A 19,717-nucleotide genomic window follows, 5' to 3' on the forward strand; every position below is an offset into this window, starting at 1 on the left:
ATGGAATAAAGTTGACGCATTTCGAACAACCGACGTACGATTAATTGTCGTTAATTTATACCTCTGTACGTGGACATTTCAACAAGATTTCTAGCTCACCGTTATTTTTTTAAAGGCAGGTATAATCTATTCCAGCGCGTCTTTGACCACATTTTTTGGTATCATTAATGTCTCTGAAATCATACGATCGTTACGAATTGATATTTACGCGCGTCCTATTTCGTATAACGAAATTCGTAATTTCGAAATAATTCGCAAGATGGACTACTTTCGTGTGTGGCAATTGAAAACGTTCGGAAGCTTTGCGAGTTATAAAAATTCAGAAATTTCAGGGAATGATTTGCGTAATGCGTATTTCCGCGAAATTAATGCGAGAAATATTTATATTCGTAGTTCTCAGGTTGAAATTCAAAAGTTACCAAGTTTCAAAGTTGCGTAATAATGCATTTTTTGAGATAACGCCAAGATAAATAATTAATGGCGAGTGGTAGTTTAATCGACATAAAAAAAAAAAATACTTAAATTCACAATAATCAATCTCGATTTATATTTTGTATTTTACGTAACAAAGACCATCAAATTGTTTTGATGGCATAAACTAATAAAATAAAATAATCCTTGTGATACGACAATATGTATGTACAGGTTGAGAATTAAGAAAACTGTGGAAAAATTTACTCTCGATTAGTTGTACGAACTATGAAAACCCGTTGTCTCGTTCTTTCTTTATTGAAACGAAGAGGATAACGTGACTGGGGAAAAGGATAGAATGATAATTAAAAAGTCAGAGGAAAAAGACAGCCAAACGTATCTGAAACTGTCGATATCGACGTTTATTTATAATAAGAAGTATAATAATTATTTTATGTACACATGAGACGATGTAACGGGAATTAAAACATTTTTAAGTCGAATCGGAAACATTCTCGGTCGACAGAAACGACCCAACGTAATCCAACCACGACAAAACAATAATATATATATAGTATATTCATATGTCATTCGATATGACAGTGGCGTAATTTTTGTATCAAGTCTGATACTTTCGCTTCTTCACAACCGCATGATCATGTTAAAGGAAAAAGAAAGGAAAGCTGCTGCTTCTTCGAAAATTTCAATTCCCAGATATATCGTATGACAATTATTCGCTATCATGCGTGATTACTAGGAATTGTTCGTTAGTAATCGGCCAGGAATTCGTGGCAACAAAATTTACGCCGCTGTGCAACGCAAACGATTACATCGTAGCCCCTCTTCTTCTCGTCTAACGATCCCCCTAAAATCAAACCTAAAAATCGACTAATAATTTATAGATCTACCGTATACAGATCATTTTGTGCCATAATTACTAAAATTGATATCACTGTTCCCGTAGGTGTCGGTACGAAAATGTATCGGCACGCGTTCTTACGCATTTTCTTGAGATCCTTGGGTTCTCCTTCGCGTCGAACCCCATTGAAAACGCACGTTCGTCCCATTCGCGCTACACGATCGAACATGCTCGTAGACGCTAATATAATCCAAGCGAATTCTATTAATTAGACGAAGCGACCTCTGCGACACGATTTGAATCGGATTTCGCACCGCGGAACGTCGAAACGAGATGAAAGAGAACCTGTAAGGTTCCCCTTTCGTGATAAAGATAAATGAAGATAAAAGATGATCGTTCTTAAGGATGCACGATGATCTCTCCAGTACCGTTTACTCGTCGATCAACCCTTGTCTAACGTAGACTGGATCAATGTTGCTATTAGCGTAGGATATTTTATTTTATACCGTTGAAGCAAAAATCGATCAAAGAGAAACAGAACTTGAATAGTTGTTCGTTTCGCCTACGTACTAAAAATTGTAATTGCTTTATTTTGATCCTTTTATATATATATAAATTTATATATATACATATATATTTACAACTTTACGTTTCACGTAAGTTCGTAAAACATAGCATAGTAATAATGAAATTTGCTTGAAAAATAAAATCGTTCGTACTGGTGATCGTTAGAACTTCGTTTATCCGAGCAGGTTGGGAAACAAGATAGTTTAGAGGACTGTCAACGAATTCTCCAGCTATCGTCTTCGGTCTTTCTTATCAGTTTAGATAATGAAGAGAAAAAAGGCTTTCGTGCACCATAATTTACTAACAAATGACTTTAACCAGCTGACAAACTATTAATCCTAGGTTTATATACTTCTTTCTTATCGTTCTTTCTTATCGCCGTTAATCGAGAAAAATCTGTAACTCGCAGCTTGTAGAATTTCGCCTGCAACGTTACCTGGCTGAACTGTAAGAAAGGATCCTGATACGTAGAAACAGGCAGCTGACCAGTCGTTTCTGTAACGCGTCCCACTGTCCCATGTTTCCAGCGTACAACTTATTCTCCGTGTAAACTCCGTTACAAGAATACACGTTCGAACGTAATGGAAGACTGTGGCTGGACCGCAGTTCGCATAATGTTAGCTAAGTTGTCAAGTTCGGATATCGAAAGTTGAACGTTACTTGTATAAACGAAGTTCTACCGCAATTCGGCGGAATACGATAATTTCGTAGATTACGGAAGAAGGTAACGAACGTGAAATATCTGCAAGAGACAAGATTGACCCAGTCTTCGATTGTCAGCGGGTTAAGCAATCTCGGCCAAAGATCGGCCAAAAAAATTTGGCCATTTTCTAAATAGGTTCGTGGGTATTGGCACGAAAGTATCCGGTACAAATTTCCAGGACCGTGGTCCTGCTGATAAACTGCACGATCCTCGATATCGTGGCAACGCACAACTCGATCTCGAAAATTCGATTACGCTATTATACTCCACGCAAGTAACTATTTAGATATAAAAATTAATATAAACGAAGAGAGCGATAAGGAACGATGGAAACGGATAGCGATTCGCCATCACCAAATTGTGAAAGCTAACGCTGGTCGAGCCTTCTCGCTTCTCGTATGAAAAGGATTCCCACCGCTGTGGCGTGTCGCCTTCTGTTTAAAACCGAGGTAGAAAAACAAGGAGGTCGTGTTAAAAATGTCAACTGTATTTTTCTTATAACAACGTACGAAGAGGATCAGAGCTTGCAAGGGGCGCCACTCGTAAACAACGTTGCTCTATGCTTCTTTCTATGATATTCGTAAGAAACTATGCGACGTCTAAAAATCGAGTTGTCTCGGAGCTTGAACAGTTAACGCAACGAATGATGTTGAATGTATCACGCTCTACATGATGTATCAATTCTTAAATGATACCGTTGAACCATAGATAACCAGAACGCTTTTAGTCAGGTTACTTAATTTCTCGATCTTTAATCTTATTCTGTATTCTCTGTTTCACAAGTTGATGGACGAAGATTAATAGCTTCTCGAACGTTTAATTTTATTTCGTAGGAGAAGCTATGCCTGAAAATCTCTAAAATGAAATAAATTGAGATTAGAAATCGCGCGTATCGGCAACGATTCTGTCATGCTCTCCTCCAACGTAACAAATTCCTTTACGATAGGGCGATTGAATTTGCAAAATAAAGAATATCCGTTTCGTGGAGCTAAGTAACTTAAAATTAAGTAACCCAATGCGAACAACGATAACAAAATATGAAAAATGCGAAGAACTATGATCCAAAGATACCAATGGAGAATTAATATTACAAACACGAAATACGTATAATAGGTGATAATAAGCGGTAACGAAGGTTATCCAAACCGATTATTCGTGACAAACGTATCAATGGTATTATGGTTTGGCTAGAAATTAAATAACAAAGAAAAGGATGAACCTCGTGAACGCTAGACCCCTGACTTTAAGCTACATCCTTGCCCCTTTTCTGTTTCACGCTTCGACAAAGTTCGCTTATATTTCCTTCTCTTTTCTTTATCCCGTTTCTTTTCTTCTTCTTCTTCTTCTTTTCGGTACAATATTTGGTAAAGACGTCCAGCCTACCGCGAGCGATATATTTATATACCTATGAGAATAGATCTAATTACCTTTAGTCTAACGACAGCTTAGTTGCGCTGCTAACTCCATACACGATTTACAAAGTTGGTTTTAACAGTCAAGGCTCTTTTTTTCTTTTTTCACGTCACTTAACAAAGCTATACATATAAAGAAAAGAAAGGAGAACTGAACGCTATATACACGTAGACGAGCTTAAAAACGTGCCTAAGACTTAAGACTCGATTGAAAAGAGGAAGGAAACAAACGTTGTTTCTCGAAGGATATACCCGGTTGTTCGTCTGGTTCTTTGTCTTTCAGTCCCACGCGCATAGGTATGTCACTGTGAACAAAGTTTTGGGAAAAGATCATCGTTATGATTTCGCTTCCCGAGGTAAAAACAATTGTTTCGTTCTAAAGCAATCGTTTGGTCGCGGAGCCGACCAACTTGCCGATTCCAATGATCTTGAAATATATCGTCAGGTTCGACATTCGCAACAACTTCTCCCTGTACGTATTACCGTCGCTCGGCTTTACTCTCCGAGATATTCGCGAAAGTTCCTGTTTCCACGACGTACGACGATTTTAATGATCAAATAGTCCGGTTTTTTGAATATCATGGCTAAAGTGTTGCCAGTTTTGAATAACAATAATATAATACGAGGCTTACTATGACTCGTATCGCTCTTATCACTTAACATATTAATTTGCTATATCATCGACACCGCCAAATGATAATCATTTAACCTGAGTTTTCTTTCTTACGTGAGATTGTAGAAAATAAGTTAGCACGTCCTTCTGTTTCAAATGGAAGCAAATTGATCAAAATAATCGCAAGGTATATCGAACTGGTTTTTCGCGCATATCGCGGAAATTAAAATCGAGCAACGTTAACATGTGCAGGGAAAAGTTGTACGGGGAAAAACGTTGATAGCATATTTCAAGGTCATTGAAATCGGTAAGGTCGATCACTTTGCGAATAACCATCAACTATTGCCTTCTTTCAGGTAAAAATAATGTCACCTTTCGAAACGAATTGAACGAAGGATATTGGAAGTAGAAAAAAGAAAGAAACTCTTTGAAATCACGAATTCCATAAGACTTCTCGCTTTTAACTTACGTTCTTGGAAAATAGAATGTATCTTCCGTGAGTACTACGCGGCGGAAAATAATTTGAATAAAGAAAAGAAATAAACATTGCAGTGTAGTTTACGAAGATCGAGATTCTGAATATATTTATGGAGAGACGTAAAGCCGAAAGGATTTTCGTTATAATATGAGGATTTACGCAGAGATTACAAGTTGATCCGATGGAAAATCTAAAGGACAGCTTTAATCCCATTCGAACGATCGCTTTGCGTTGTTCTTGACAAAAATACGAGAACGACTGTGTTCGTTTTGTTATAAAATATACAAATAGGTACATGGAACGTCTAATAATCTAAAGAAACAATATTACCGTTAAAAATAAAGAAGATGTAAAACCAACTGTAACGGGTAACAAATAGAAAACAAAGTATAAAATATGAAATTAGAAACAAATCTGCATCTAATGCGTAAACTGTATACATGTGCGTATACCTAACATCGTATAGAAAACTAGGAAAAGTTCATTCGATCGAGTAAATACTATGGAATTACATTTACAATTCTCAATTAATTATTCCGAAAACTTAGATAACAAAATTGAATTGAAAACTTGAAACATTCACAGTAATAATATAAATATCGTTATCATTAAAGTAACAAAAATATTATAGTCCAAGTATCCTTCAGCAACTCAAATAAAAAGACCTTGGAACCCCATAATTCTAAGACAACGATTGTTATCGAAACATCAACAATAATACTGAAAAGGGTTACTTTAAATACGTACATTGTTCAAATGTACAAATAATAATAAACTAAATTGCGGATTTTTATGCAATTATTGGATATTTAATTGAAGGTATAAGACTACCCGGAATAAACACGGTATTTATACAAAAATCTATGATATAACCAGAGTACAATAATCGCGATGATATTTATTGCGTAAAACAAAATTCTGCCTACGTTTCGTTTTTTAAACCCTCTGAAATTTTATTTTCATGCTATCGGTCTGTCGTAAGATTATATTATTATTGCAAACGATAATTTTTCTATTCTTTGCCGGACACTGGATCAGAGTAAAACATTTGATCCGTTTGATTTCGTTGATCTTTAAACTAACGAAATTGCCTTTAAGGATTAATCGCCTCTACAAGGATATAAATTTGCATAAATATCCGCAAGTAATATCCTAACATAACACGCTACGTTAAAGCGAAAATCCCCTTTAGATGCGGCGCGGACGAGCGATTTCTTGACGCTGCGTCCTCGCTGCGTGTTTTCCTTCGTTTTCTCGGTTAAAAACAACGAAGACAGACGTATGACGCATAGCTGACAGAGAAAACGCAGCGTAAAAGAGTCACTCGTCCTCGCAGGACCTTAAAAACAGAAGAGGCATTACGAAGAAATCGCTTCGTATCCTAATCCTTCGAATATCTGTCCCGAAAACTCAAACGAACTGCACGACTCTCTTATTCTGCTCGAAGTAGAAAGAAAAATAATAGTCGCTACTCACCGATCGAGAACCTCGTACAACGAGCACACGACGGATGTCTGTTCAGGTCCAGCAAGCGCCTCCTCGGCGCTGTCGATGTCACAGATAAACTTCTGGACTCGCAGGCGCTGGTTGATGTTGCTGTTGTGGAGGCGGTTGTTGTTGTTGCTGTTGATTTTGCGATTGATGCTGCTGCGGCTGCGGTTGTTGCGACTGCGCTTGCTGTTGTTGTTGTTGTTGCTGCTGCTGCTGCTGCGACGCCTGTTGCTGATGATGATTGTGGCTGTGATTGTGATTATGGCTCTGTCGCGTTCTAAGAATATCCCATCTTTGTTTAAAAAGATCACGTTCTTGCTGGATCCGGGCCATCTCGATCTTCATTCGCTGAAGTTCATTCTGCAGATTGCGATTTGTCGTCTCGAGGTCGTGTCGTTGTTGCAACCGTTTGCTACGGCAATTCTGAGCGTAACCACGATTCTTCAAGGTTCGCCGCTTTTGCTTCAGACGCACCACCTTTGTAGAACAGGGACATCCGTTTTACCAACGAATTCGATGGAAAATCACGAGGATAAGAGTGTCGCAAGAGGTGAATTGGTATGGTTCTGTATTATTTCGTTAGTTAATCCGTACGTGCGGGCAATTAATACGCTGGTCATGCAAACTGCATAAAAAGAAGTTTGAAGCTTTACTTTTACATCTTGTTTACCTTCAACGTAAAAATATCCAGAGAATGGGAATCCACAGCGTTTTCGTGATATTTTCTATAGAAAGTAACAAATTTTCGCAAGAAACATAGTTGCATTAGAGTTCATCCGTAATCCGAGTACGTAGTTTTCTTATTTGGAAACCACTTTTACATATTGGAAATTTGAAATTAATAGAGTCGAATTACTTTGTTTCGTTCGTCGAGAAGGTAGACGTGACAATATGCTTTTGATAGAAATATAACGATTTAATGTTGCTTCGTCGTATAATTTACTATGTCTAAAATATACGAACGACGAGTTAGCTCGTCTTTTCCTCGGACAACAGACACGCGAAATACGTTAATTAAAATAGTGTATCGTTATTGCGTGTCAAGGTAAATTCTAATTAGACAGTAATTAGTAATCAATGTGTTACTTGTGTCTTATGCGTATAAATGATTGTTTTTCAAACGGAACCTTCGTTTCTATATCGAAGGAACGGAAGGAAATTTTCAATTCTTCGTATGCTGCGAATAACTAAAAGAGAATATATTTAGTGTATCGTATAACTATACAAAAACTGTTGTAGAATTCAAATATCGCTAATAATACGTAAATCATCTCGTACAAGGTGGATGGAAATTGCTATAGAAATGATTTGAGAAAACTTGTCCAGCTGAATACTAATTTTTAAAATCGTGTATAAAAGAAGTTAAAAAATAAAAGGACACTAATATCACGAACAGCGAACAGACTCGCGCGTCTAACTAACAAACGGTTCGTTCTACTGCAGTCATGGATAATACATAGATACCAATATACCAATTCACGCTCGCTTCACACATAGTTATCTAACTAGGAAAATCCTATGTACTTCGCGATTTCGCCAAAAGATTCTCTTCGAATCCATTCATCTTAATCGCTACCGTTAAATAATCCATCATCGTTACGACCAATAAGCGCAAACAGTTTACAAGAAATCGTACCAAGACCGCGTACCAAAGAAATCTGTATGAGGTAGAACCTGATTATTCGAATTGATCATTTCGCGCTCTCTTCGGATACTCGAATGACTTTGTCTTCGTACGAGAGAGGATCATTTATTTCGAACTGTCTTACAGATATTAATATCGACACGCGCGGTCAATTACCAGACAGTTTGACGCGCTTTTTCAAGACTAAACGATCTTTGGACAGCTGGAAAACCTTTTCCTGTCGATTATTAATAGCAAAGATTGAGGGAAAGACACTTAACGCGAAAAAACGTGTTAAAGGATATCTTTGAATAAAAACATGACAATTTCTTTCGCTTCTTATTCTTATTTCTTGAATTCCCTGACGAAATGATCATCCTGAAGTTTCCCATTGATCGGTCGTTCCTTCGATTCGTATTTCGATGATAATCAAAGTTCTACCATAGGAAAAAGAATCGCAAGAGGTACAAACACGCGGAGCAAACGAGTGGCGAACTGCAAATTGTGAATGAAACGAAAGCGAGGCATTACCTATGCGAAAGTGTCGTTAAAAATGTAAGAGACCTGACTCACCTCTTCCCGCGGGCAACCATGAAGGCGTTTGTTCAATTCGCGTACGGAAAGCGACATGAGCAGCTCGTCGTTCATGAGTTCTTCCTGGGGATTGTTACTCCCGCAATTCTGGTAAAGGACATTGCCTCTGTGCGGTGGAGTGGAGCCACCAGCAGCGCAAGAACTCACTGAACAAACGCTCATCGGTCTTCCCGGTTGCATCTGTATGCCCTGCATGGTGTCTTCCATCACTGGTATTCCACTTCCGCCCGCGGGAAGCATCCCGCCGCCTGTTCCCGCACCTCCGTAGTATTCTATGTGGCCCGACATCGTGATGTATCCACCTGCGACAACAATATTTGCCGACTTCCAATCTTCTTCTTTCTAAAGGATAAACCATTTCGTGCCTCTTTATTAAACCTCTTTGTATCGCGGACGAAATGCACGAGAGACGTCTGACACGCGGATTTTTCAGTATTCGGAACCGAATATCGTCACGCGTGCGGAAAATTTGTCTTTAAACGTGTAACGTACTTTGCGTGTAACGTGGCTGACTCGTTGGTGGCTACTCGCGAGTTAGACCCCTCGTGAACCGATACGTTACACTTGAATTCGCGAAAACGAGGAAACACCTCGCGAAAAGACACACTCGTTGTGAGATCTATTGGGTTGGCAACTAAGTGATTGCGGATTTTGTCATTAGGTGGTATTGACAAAATCCGCAATCGTTTAGTTGCCAACCCAATAGTTGGAGACTTTACGTTCAGCAACGTTGCACCGCGAGATATCTGCGCGAGACGATTGAGAGCGACCAACGTATTTGACGAAATACTCGAAAGTGGATCCTTTTTGATTATAGTCGTGTAAGTAGCACAATGATGGAACATCTAAAGATATATTCTGATTTAACGTAACACGCTAGAACATCGATGGAACGATGAACGCGTGACGCTTATCACTATAAGTTTTAATTTATGTCTGTTCGACGTTCCGTATCAATTATTGCTTGCTGACTGTTCACATACGATCGCACCAGCGAAATTAGTAGGAAAGTAGAAAGCTACAAAAATATCCAATTGCAACAACTTGTCACGCTACTATCTGTGTTCAACCGTTTCCATATTTTAACATGTGGCGGCACTCGACAAGGCAAATACCACCACTCGACACTAACTAGTGATGGACGATGGCAGCGCAGTGGTTAGCGCCTTAGGTTTTCGAACGTTCGGAACCCGGGTTCGAATCCCGGCGATGACCGGAGTCCGATTTTTCTTCTACGCAACTAAATTAGGGGGAAAATCAGCAACAATTACTCTGGACGAGGACCAGCAACGATCATCACGGACCAGCAACGTACATCTCAAAAACTTCCAATGTTTCAAAACTTTAGCTTCGTCGCTTTCAATCTAAATGTTTCATCGTCCTTTAACGTGTCTATTGTACTGACATTTAATTATTTAAATAGTGCATTTTTTAATAAATGCTATTTAACGCTGCAACCTGTTTGCGTTTCAGTGGAAACAAAAACAACGCTAAATCTACTGAAACAACGTGTCCTACTCTTAACGACAATGCCAAGGTACATGTGGTACGTAAAAAATGTTAGAAATCTTCCCAAAAGGGTCTTGAATCAATCGTATGAAGTTTGAGATGCAAAAACAGCGAGAATTCCCGAATTAAAAGGGTTGAAAAATGGAAACGGAGCCATTCGTATGAACGAAAGATATTATTTTAGCAATCGGAGATGCTTTAATTTTCAGAAATGAAATATGTTTCGTTCACAAAAATCGAATGTAAGTCGAACGTAAAACTAAAAGCAGGAAACCTTCTTCCACAGCTGGTAGTATAAACCTACCGGTAGGTAATAACATAGAAGCGAAATTTCTTAATTTTCCGGCTATTTTACGAAATTGCTTTCTCGTTTCGATTTCACGATGAAAATTCGAATTTCCTTACATTCTGGACATTTTTTAAATTGCATCGCAGCGTCGTCAAATCGAAAAACCTTCAAGAGATAGGTAATCGTAAAACGAACATCGTCTCTGTCTGTCGTATACTTTAAAACATATATTCACACCTCTGTTCTGTATAGTAAAAGCAATCACGATAATGATGGTTAACATTAGAACCACCAGACCAGTCAAATTGACTGGTTTTACAATTTTATTTTAAAATTCCTACTTTATGTTATATTTTTTTCCACAATGATGCAATAACTTTCGCAAAGATAACTAAAAGAATAATATAATGAATTCTATTTTGTCTTTTATGTATTCAAACTGAAAATAATTTTGTATCAAGGCTACTTATACCAATAGCAGTCAAAATGACTGGCACTTGTCAAAGTGTAAAATCTATTTATCCTGCAATCTGTTTATCGAACTCCAATTAACCAGTTTCCTCGTTTTGTACAACTTCTCACACGTTTTTATAATTTTTACTGCGTTTCATTCGATATGTTATCAGGAAAATTCCGGATCGATCGCTAGATCGCTAGATGCTAACACTAGAAATACCACAGCAATCAAAATGACTGGTTCTACAATTTTATAAATGTGTCAACCCTCGTTTAAGGATCATAGTCCCAGATGGATTAATAATACCAAAAATGTACTACATAACATAGAATTCCTTCTGTAAGAAAGTAATAAATCAATAAATATAAAAATATTCTACTATTGCGTATTTTTTAAAGACCATTCATTTTCACTGGTTTTGGTAGAAACAGCTTTGTGTTAACTATCGGTAGTTCTAAGGTTAAAGTTTCCGTCGCGAAAGATTTAGAACTCTTGGCTGTATGTCGCAAAGAACAAGTCACGTTTGACATTTTATTTCAACAAAAGGCTCGTACCTTATAAGTTATCGTTAAATATTACATAATTCGTCTGTATTTCTTTTTATATATTTTACCCAATAACGAATACATCTTGACGTATTTATCTCTGTTCAATTAAACTATAACACAAAAAGGTACGTGTACATACATCATATTGGATTGACAACTAAGTGATTGCGGATTTTGTCATTACCACCTAATGTATCACGAATCATACACGAGTTATACACTGACCATACACTGATCATACACTGTCTTTGCGAATACGTTTGTACGAGCGACTTTGGACATTGTCTATATTTATTTAATTTATTTCAAATATATTCGACGGGTTGCAACAGCAAGTTCTCGTTACCGTTTTATCAATCCTCTACAATTCCACCACAAATTGGCCATTTTCTCATTACCACCTAATGGCAAAATCAACGATCACTTAGTTATATGTTTTATTTGATATAAGACAGAAAGGAATCAAACAGACGCATGATCATGATTAAAATTTGTAATGGCCAGTGTTTGAAACATGTTGTTAGACGTTGCACGATCTTGCGTAATTATTATACTTTGCAGTTGATCTCGTGTACACGTTTTCACTTTTGCCAGAATTTGTTGTTGTATTTTTTAACGCGTTCGTAAGAAGTTTAAACAAACTGAGAATCATATCATTGTTATTCTTAACAAGAACGATGATTTTAAGTTTAGTCTTAAATTACACGCTAATTGTGGCAATTGATTGGATTGATCAGATCTTTCATTTTAAATTTAGATGCGACATTTAGAATATCTTTGCACCTTTCTCTAATAAATCTTTCGCTATTTTGTAATTCAATAAACATAATTCAAAGCAGTTAATTACCTACCCTTGTACAAACTTCATGTAACTGAGAATTCTCGCTCAATTTTTGATCTCCTAATCCTTTAACAGCCACTTGGTCGTTTCAATGTTACGACAAATGAAAAGTAAGTACGTTGATGTACCAACGATTTCAATCTAATGCTAATTCATCGCGCCAATAGCTGACAGTAGCCAAAAATTTCAAGCTAAAGTGTATTTAGCACATGCTGTGTCTCACAAAATAAAAATACAAAAATCACTTTCAAGAGGATATTTTAGGATTATGATATGAGCAGAAAGTTTGCGTAGCCAGCGAATAGAATAATTCGCGTAGAGATGAAGCTCTAACAGAGATAAACATAATGCATCAGTGCCATCTTTTACAGTCGTTGCAATAAGATAGATCTGCGAATTTTAAGTAAATTTTCGATGCGACGATCAGCTTTTTAATTTCTCTAAAAATACTAATTCTTCAAATGCTCAGAAGAAGTAATATCACTCTGTTGTTTCAGGCATTTGTATTGCCATAAAATATACTTTAACGTAACATGTAGTTGCGATTCCAACCTACGACTATTGTATGCTACAACGACTATAATCATATTTAATAAAACGATATAACTTTCGTTTGAGCGATCCATCTTACTTCTAATAGTAAAGAGGTGCTATCCAAAATTTGATTTATTTTTTCCCATGGTTATTCATACAGATATTACATCCTGCTAACTATATGTATATATCCTATAACACTCCATACAAACCGACAAACATACAACGACTCGGTACATTAAGAATTTGTTAATTTTTTAAATTTAAAATATATGAATGCCGTTTTTGTTTCAAACAAGGGCAGGACTTTTGATGTTTCAAGAAACTCTTCAGCGTAAAACTGAAACGAGGGTTCACGCGCATCAACGACGATTCCTTCTTACTTCCCTCGATCTTAATAAACGTTCTAACAATAGAGAAATACAATATAATAAAAAAAAAATGGTTCAAGAAAGACGCGGAAGCGTTAAAAACGAAATCCATCTCTCTCAGAGATCTACCTTGTTCCAAACGCCCAAAACCGCGTTTCTATCTAAACAAATTCCTACACTCACCTGTATGCTTGGTGTGGCGCTGCAGGTGTTGCGGATCTTGGAAATGATGGTGCATGGGTGCGGAGGGCCAAGCCTCGTGATGAGGTTCCGGTGTTTGCTCCTGAGGGCAGTGAGGCCTGAGGTCGAGCGGTTCCTGCCTCAGGGACTGCGTCAACCAACCCATGACTCCGGGCTGTCTGCAAAAGCCCTCGCCAGCCTGCATATCGTCTTGGACGATAGAGCTGGGTTGTTGCAAATGAAGAAATAGACTTCTATCGCGGGAATCGCGATCGCCCCGATGCAATTGCAACGGTGGGGGCGACGCTGAGACCGGAGGCGTATCCGGCGGTGTTCCAGGATGCGAAAGGGTCGTCAGATGAGAAGCTGCACCCGGTGGTGCCTTCACCAGGACGCCGTGCTGCACCTGAATGTGCGGCTGTCCGTAAAGCGGATGGGGTTGCTCAAGCTCGTGCGCCGGCGGCGTCAGAGGCGCTAGAGCCAGACCTTGCGCTTGTAGAGCCTGGCCAGGTAATTGCACCACACTACCGTTCACCATCATTGGTGAGCTGATTCTTACCTGGATGAGCAAATAGCGATTCGTTAATTTCTTTCTTTCTTCCCCTTTGTCTAACAGGTTTCTGGTTACTTAGGTCGTCTAAGCTTCGACCTTCTAAACCTTCGACTTTCAACTTTCTGTCTATTGAGTTGACAATTCAGTAATTGGGAATTTTGTCATTAGGTGGTATTTACAAAATTCGCAATCACTTAGTTGCCAAGCCAATGCTATTAAGTGGTCCGAAATGTTTCTTTCGTTTTATGAGGAAATAATGGATGCACAACATTTCCCGTTTTATATTATTTTATCGAATTACGTATGATCCATTTTGTTCTATCAAGATCACGTTTGAGAGATTGGGTTTCATGTTTGTGTAAAGATGAATCGTTGTAAAAGACGTGTCTGCAAAAGAAAGACACTTTCCGGACAACCTAGTACGAGACTTTAACGTAGTCTCTCGTGTTGTAACGAAAGAATGAGCAAACGATCGTATACCTAAGGTCCAGCAGGACAAATTTTCAGGAACGAGAAAATGACTCGAACGATCCTATTGCAGAGTTATATCTGAGTCAGCGAGAAGGTACTACAGGAAACGTAATAAGATTAAACGATCAAATAATTTCTAGAAATAAAGCACGTGATATATACACTATGTGTATATATACACTACCGAATTACGATAATTACAACTGAAAATCAACATTTTTTAGTGACTATTATTGTTAAATATTAACGTTAGCTGAACAAACTTCTCATTCCTACGAGTAGGAGTTTTATCCTCAAAGAAAATTATGACCAGCGAGCTGACTATGGAAGTACACAACGTATACTTTGCTGTTCGTTATACCACTAATAAAGAGTTATGTAATCTATTTTCAAACTTAGATCCCGGTATTCCCGTTATGTCGATAACCAAATTTGACAAATTACAAGACGAATTACTTAACTCAACTCAAATATCCTTCTGATTCCTAGCTTACCCTGTCACACGTTATATTACATCTACGAGATAGGTACATTACATATTTCGTTTATCTAGCATTCGTTAATATCTTGGTTACTCTTGTCGATACAAACAAATCGTTCCAGAAGAAAGTTAGTTGGTACAGGAAAATAAACATCATTGTGTAATAAAAGATATTACTTAATTATCTCGTAGAAACGTTACTTGTCCTGATATAATTTTTTATCGGCAAAGACAAGTAAAAATATTAACGAGTATCAACACGTATACATTTGAAATACATTTGATAATATTGATTGATATTATGCTACTTCGGCAAAGACAAATTAGTTTCTACAAATAAAGTTTAATCGGTTTATAAGCTTCGTTTATAATTTTAATATCTAGTTCTCCTCGTAATTTTGTTATTCCGGTTATTTTTTTACTCTATATTCCAGACATCGAGTATGGAAGAAAATAGAAATAGAGATGATACACGATGTAATTAATCAGATTGGAAATGGTGGCAAGTTGCCTATTTGATAATGTATCGACGTGTTTCGAAAGTAGATGGATTATTATATAAGTAATACTTTGAGCATTGCTTATAGAGACGCGTTTGGCTTAGGCACTAATTTGTTGACCTAAGTATTTAAATAACAAGGAGTAACGTATCTAGAAATTATGTGATTCTTGAACGTAAACCGAAATTTCGAGCAATAAATATTTCTCGATAATGTACCGTCGGATTAACTTTTATCGAATTATTAGAATTAAAATACAAACCTGAAATATTTTTTCCAAGTAGGTAGATAGATACCTATCTCTTAACGCGTGTACCTACCTATAATAATACATTATCACAATTTTTGTAAACAAGAAATTCTAGAGACAGAAAGATTAAAAAATTTTCGTGATAACGGTAGATACCTATTTTTCACTGAAATCTGAAAACCTCGAGAAATCGCTCGAAGAGTTTAATATTTATCGTCCGATGTTTATATGGAAACATGTTCCGTTTTCCGCTTTTCATATAAATATATAACGTAATAATTTCAAGCTTATATAACGTAGAACAACGCACGTGACTCCATTTACACACACGATTTCAACGTCAGTGGAAACTTTCAGCGTGTGTTAAATCACAACGCGTATGAATTAATTCGTCTCTGTGTTCGCTAAAAAAAAGGGGGGGGGAGAAAAAAATAAAAAAATATAACTTGCGAATAATCTTTTTCAATGGACGCTCATCGACGTGCAGATTCGATGAATCGACAGACACCCGTAACGAAAATTATTTTCCGACCGTTGGTATAATTCGATAAATTAATTCTATCGTGAAAAAACCGCGTAACAAGTACACTTAATTTAGAATAAAAAATCAATGTTTCGAAAAGTAACGTGTACTTAATACACGATGCATCGTGATTAAAAAGTTATCATAGTTTCTCGTCGTTTAGGTACTGATCAATCTCGTTTTACCATGTAGTCGATGAACTATAGATAATAATAGCTACTTGTTGAATTTTACCTCGTTTTGTAACAGGAAGCTATTTTTAATATCGTTGCAAGAACGCCTTTCGCGTTTGAGCGAAACTCTATTAAAATGTACGAGTACCTAAGTACCTACTTATACTCTTTCCATTTAAAGTAGGGTATTTCCAATGCAAAACATCAAGATAGTGATCATATTTATATTATATATGATCGTTATATACGGCCGTATCTATATTATATTATATACTCGTATTACATTCTCGAATGTTTCAATTTAAAGAATCAAGCGACATCGTAAACTATAAAAATCCCTATACGACGCTGTCATTCATCGAGTCAAACTCGATTAATTACTAAATTTAATTCTTATTAGATTCAAATGAAAATAAAAACGTTCACGATAATGAAAAATAAATTAGAATATCTCTCTCTCTTTCTCTCTCTCTATATATATATATATGTATGTATATATGTATATAAATCCTAATTTAATATCGATTGTGGATGTTTGGGGAATTTCGTATTCTTACGAAGACCAATTAAAGGAGCGAAACCAAAATAGGGATTTGTTCCGCTTTACTTTGGCTATTTTATATACTATGTGCATTCCATAGGCAGGTATGGTTAGCTATCGTGTAAACGTACAAACGTTATTTAAGTAGGTAAGTATATTCATACAGTAAATCTAGTACTTACATAGTATACATATAATATTTTTTATATAGTAAATATTCGATACTACGTATTAAGTATACATTATACATACCTATACGTTACAGCGAATGTACTATTAGTTTGATAAATATATACCCTACGCGTAGGTAAACACACACGTCACTTTACACAAATATGTAAATATCTACCTTGAAACAACAAAATTTAAGCTTTGTCACTAGTAGGAGAAACACACTACTACGTTATTCGCATAGTATATCTAAACGAACAAACTTACTAAAAATATTAGATAAGAATTTCATTGTATCTACCTGCCTATACTTTCGTACTTTGGAACATCGTGTAAATTCGTATACACCGACGAAACCACACAGTCGTGTATACGTACGTACTATTTACTAAATTTGACGCCTTCGCCGCAACATATAGGTATGTAAGTACGGATGTAGGATAAAACACGGCTAATACGAATATAAGAGAACGTGAACCTCCAACGGGAGGAATCGACGACTAACCTCTCGCTTAACGTCGGCGGGATCGAGATGATCGAGAACAAACTCCTGTACGTATTCTCTCGCAAGATGCTCCTCGGCTTCCATCTTAACCTCGTCGACCTCTACCTCCACCTCCTGCGCCTCCACCTCCTCTACCGGACCCGTTGTAGCCGCATACGGGACCGTCTTCTCGCTGCCACCGCCACCGCCACCTGCACCGCCGCCGCCTTCGCCACCCCCTGGACAACTCGTCACCGTTTGTTGCGTCGTGACCACTTTTCCAAACGACTCCACCTAACGATTCGAAGGACGCTATTCCCGATCTTCTCGCAAATTACAACAGCCCCCACCACAAAGTCCAACAAAATCCTCGATATTTCACCCTATCATCCACTTTATTATTATTCTTATTTATCCCGTTCTTTCCATCGGACGGCGATGACCAGCAAGCAAATTCAACAACTGTCGACAGTCTAGTCGAACGGTAGCGACGTTTCGTGCGATTCAAAATAGATGGACCGATGGAAAATGTACGTACAGCAGCGCTATATTTCTATATATCTATATGATAGAATACTCGACGAACAGTAGATTTATAATGCCGGCGGGAAGATAAGTATCTCCAGTCAATAGGAATATACGATGTTCAGCGGATGAGAGGTTAATCACTGTTTGCGAACCACGGAACCATTTTATCGCACCATTGTTGCACGATCATTGTTTCGTTTTGCGAAGAATTCACTCGAACGGAGACCTGACTTTTACGGTGCTTCGCGTCTCTCGCGTAACGTCGATCCACTGACAACACTATCACCCGCGGCACACTTTTCCCAGACTGTTCCCGCCAAAAAACGGTCCTGCTCGCAGAACCGACTCGTCAATCTCTCCAACCATTCGATCTTCGATACTTCGATTTTTCGATTCTTGTCAAGTTTGCAACGTATCCGTAGAAGCTTCACGGATCCGTACGAAGAACTCGACGGCTGACTTATCGCTCACAGTTGTATCGTGATTTTTGTCGCGTGCGCGTAGGTCGCAAGCCGGCATCCAGTAGAAAAGAGAAAAAGAAGGCGCGTGATAAGCGACGCTGGATACGAGTGCGGCGAGTGATACTCTTCCGACGAGTGTGGTAGAGAAGTGACTCTACGCGCAGGACACGGTGACGTCAAGGCTAGGCGTGACCAGCGTTCACTCGATTCTGGGGTGCGCGTGCAACGATTGGTTCGGCAGAGCTGGAGTCGCCATTTGCACGCCGCTCTCTTACCCCCCACCATCGGCCAACCACCTTGTCACTCCCGGCACGGATCTCTCCCGTGCCTCCGCGGACGTACCATTAATTTCTAAAGTGATTATTATAATTTTTCAGCGGACGCGTTGCTCCGCTTAACCCCACCCCTTCGCCTGTACTTAGGCGCGCGCGCGCACACACAAACGCACACATACGCCGTCTCCTAGCGATCTTTGCCGCGTACCGCTCTCTTTTCTCGGGATTTCAATTTAGCGCCGCTCGGTATATAAGAGGTGACTCGTTATCGCGCGGCCACGATCCTCCAAATCGGAGTACGATTTTCCGCGGGAGAACCGTGTAACTGAAACACCCAAGTGTGTACGTATCGTGCACGCCGATGAAATATCGTTGGCTGAAGAAACGCAACTATATCGCGATAGAGTCAAGCACAAGGTTGGTAAATAGGCGGATTGTTTTATTCCGTCGATGGAAATTATTCGTAGGTTCTTAGCTTCTAAACGAAGACACCAGTGTAGCTTTTGCTTAAACAGTTGGCTAATTTCACGAGTACACTCGCCATGCGTAAAAGGTAGTTACAATATGCTGTTTAAATTGAGATTTAATAATTGTAATAAATTGGAAAGTAAAACATATAAAGTAAGTATACTCGTCGTTGTTTACTCTTTTGCGACACATTTTACGTACACGCTTTTCGGTCCTCAACGGTCAGGTTAATAATAGATTAGGGTATCCTATATTATAATAATCCTTATAGCCATCCCGCTTGGAACAGGTAGGTAGAAGTAAGGAAATATTTACAGTTCTCATTGTTCCGGAAGAAAATATATAATCCAATGAATA

At 38.1% G+C, this 19,717-nt stretch overlaps 1 protein-coding gene across 3 annotated transcripts in view; it reads right to left on the bottom strand.

Moving 5' to 3' along the window:
- LOC126915906 (PAX-interacting protein 1) overlaps positions 1 to 18,939 on the bottom strand; it is a 74,595-nt gene extending 55,656 nt beyond the window's left edge. Inside the window, exons 1-5 of one of the 3 annotated variants that reach the window (XM_050721046.1) lie at positions 17,650 to 18,937; positions 13,485 to 14,040; positions 8,723 to 9,054; positions 6,520 to 7,011; positions 809 to 4,257 (exon numbers count right to left, since the gene is read on the bottom strand). In XM_050721046.1, the coding sequence (XP_050577003.1) occupies positions 6,598 to 7,011; positions 8,723 to 9,054; positions 13,485 to 14,040; positions 17,650 to 17,733 (1,386 nt within the window). In that variant the 5' untranslated portion in view covers positions 17,734 to 18,937 and the 3' untranslated portion in view covers positions 809 to 4,257; positions 6,520 to 6,597. Of the gene's footprint in view, positions 1 to 808; positions 4,258 to 6,519; positions 7,012 to 8,722; positions 9,055 to 13,484; positions 14,041 to 17,649 lie in introns of those variants that run through there. The other 2 variants (XM_050721048.1, XM_050721047.1) reach the window with 2 other exon arrangements.
- Positions 18,940 to 19,717: the final 778 nt, after the last annotated feature.

This window comes from Bombus affinis, chromosome 4, assembly GCF_024516045.1.
Source record: "Bombus affinis isolate iyBomAffi1 chromosome 4, iyBomAffi1.2, whole genome shotgun sequence".
Classification (NCBI taxonomy): domain Eukaryota; kingdom Metazoa; phylum Arthropoda; class Insecta; order Hymenoptera; family Apidae; genus Bombus; species Bombus affinis.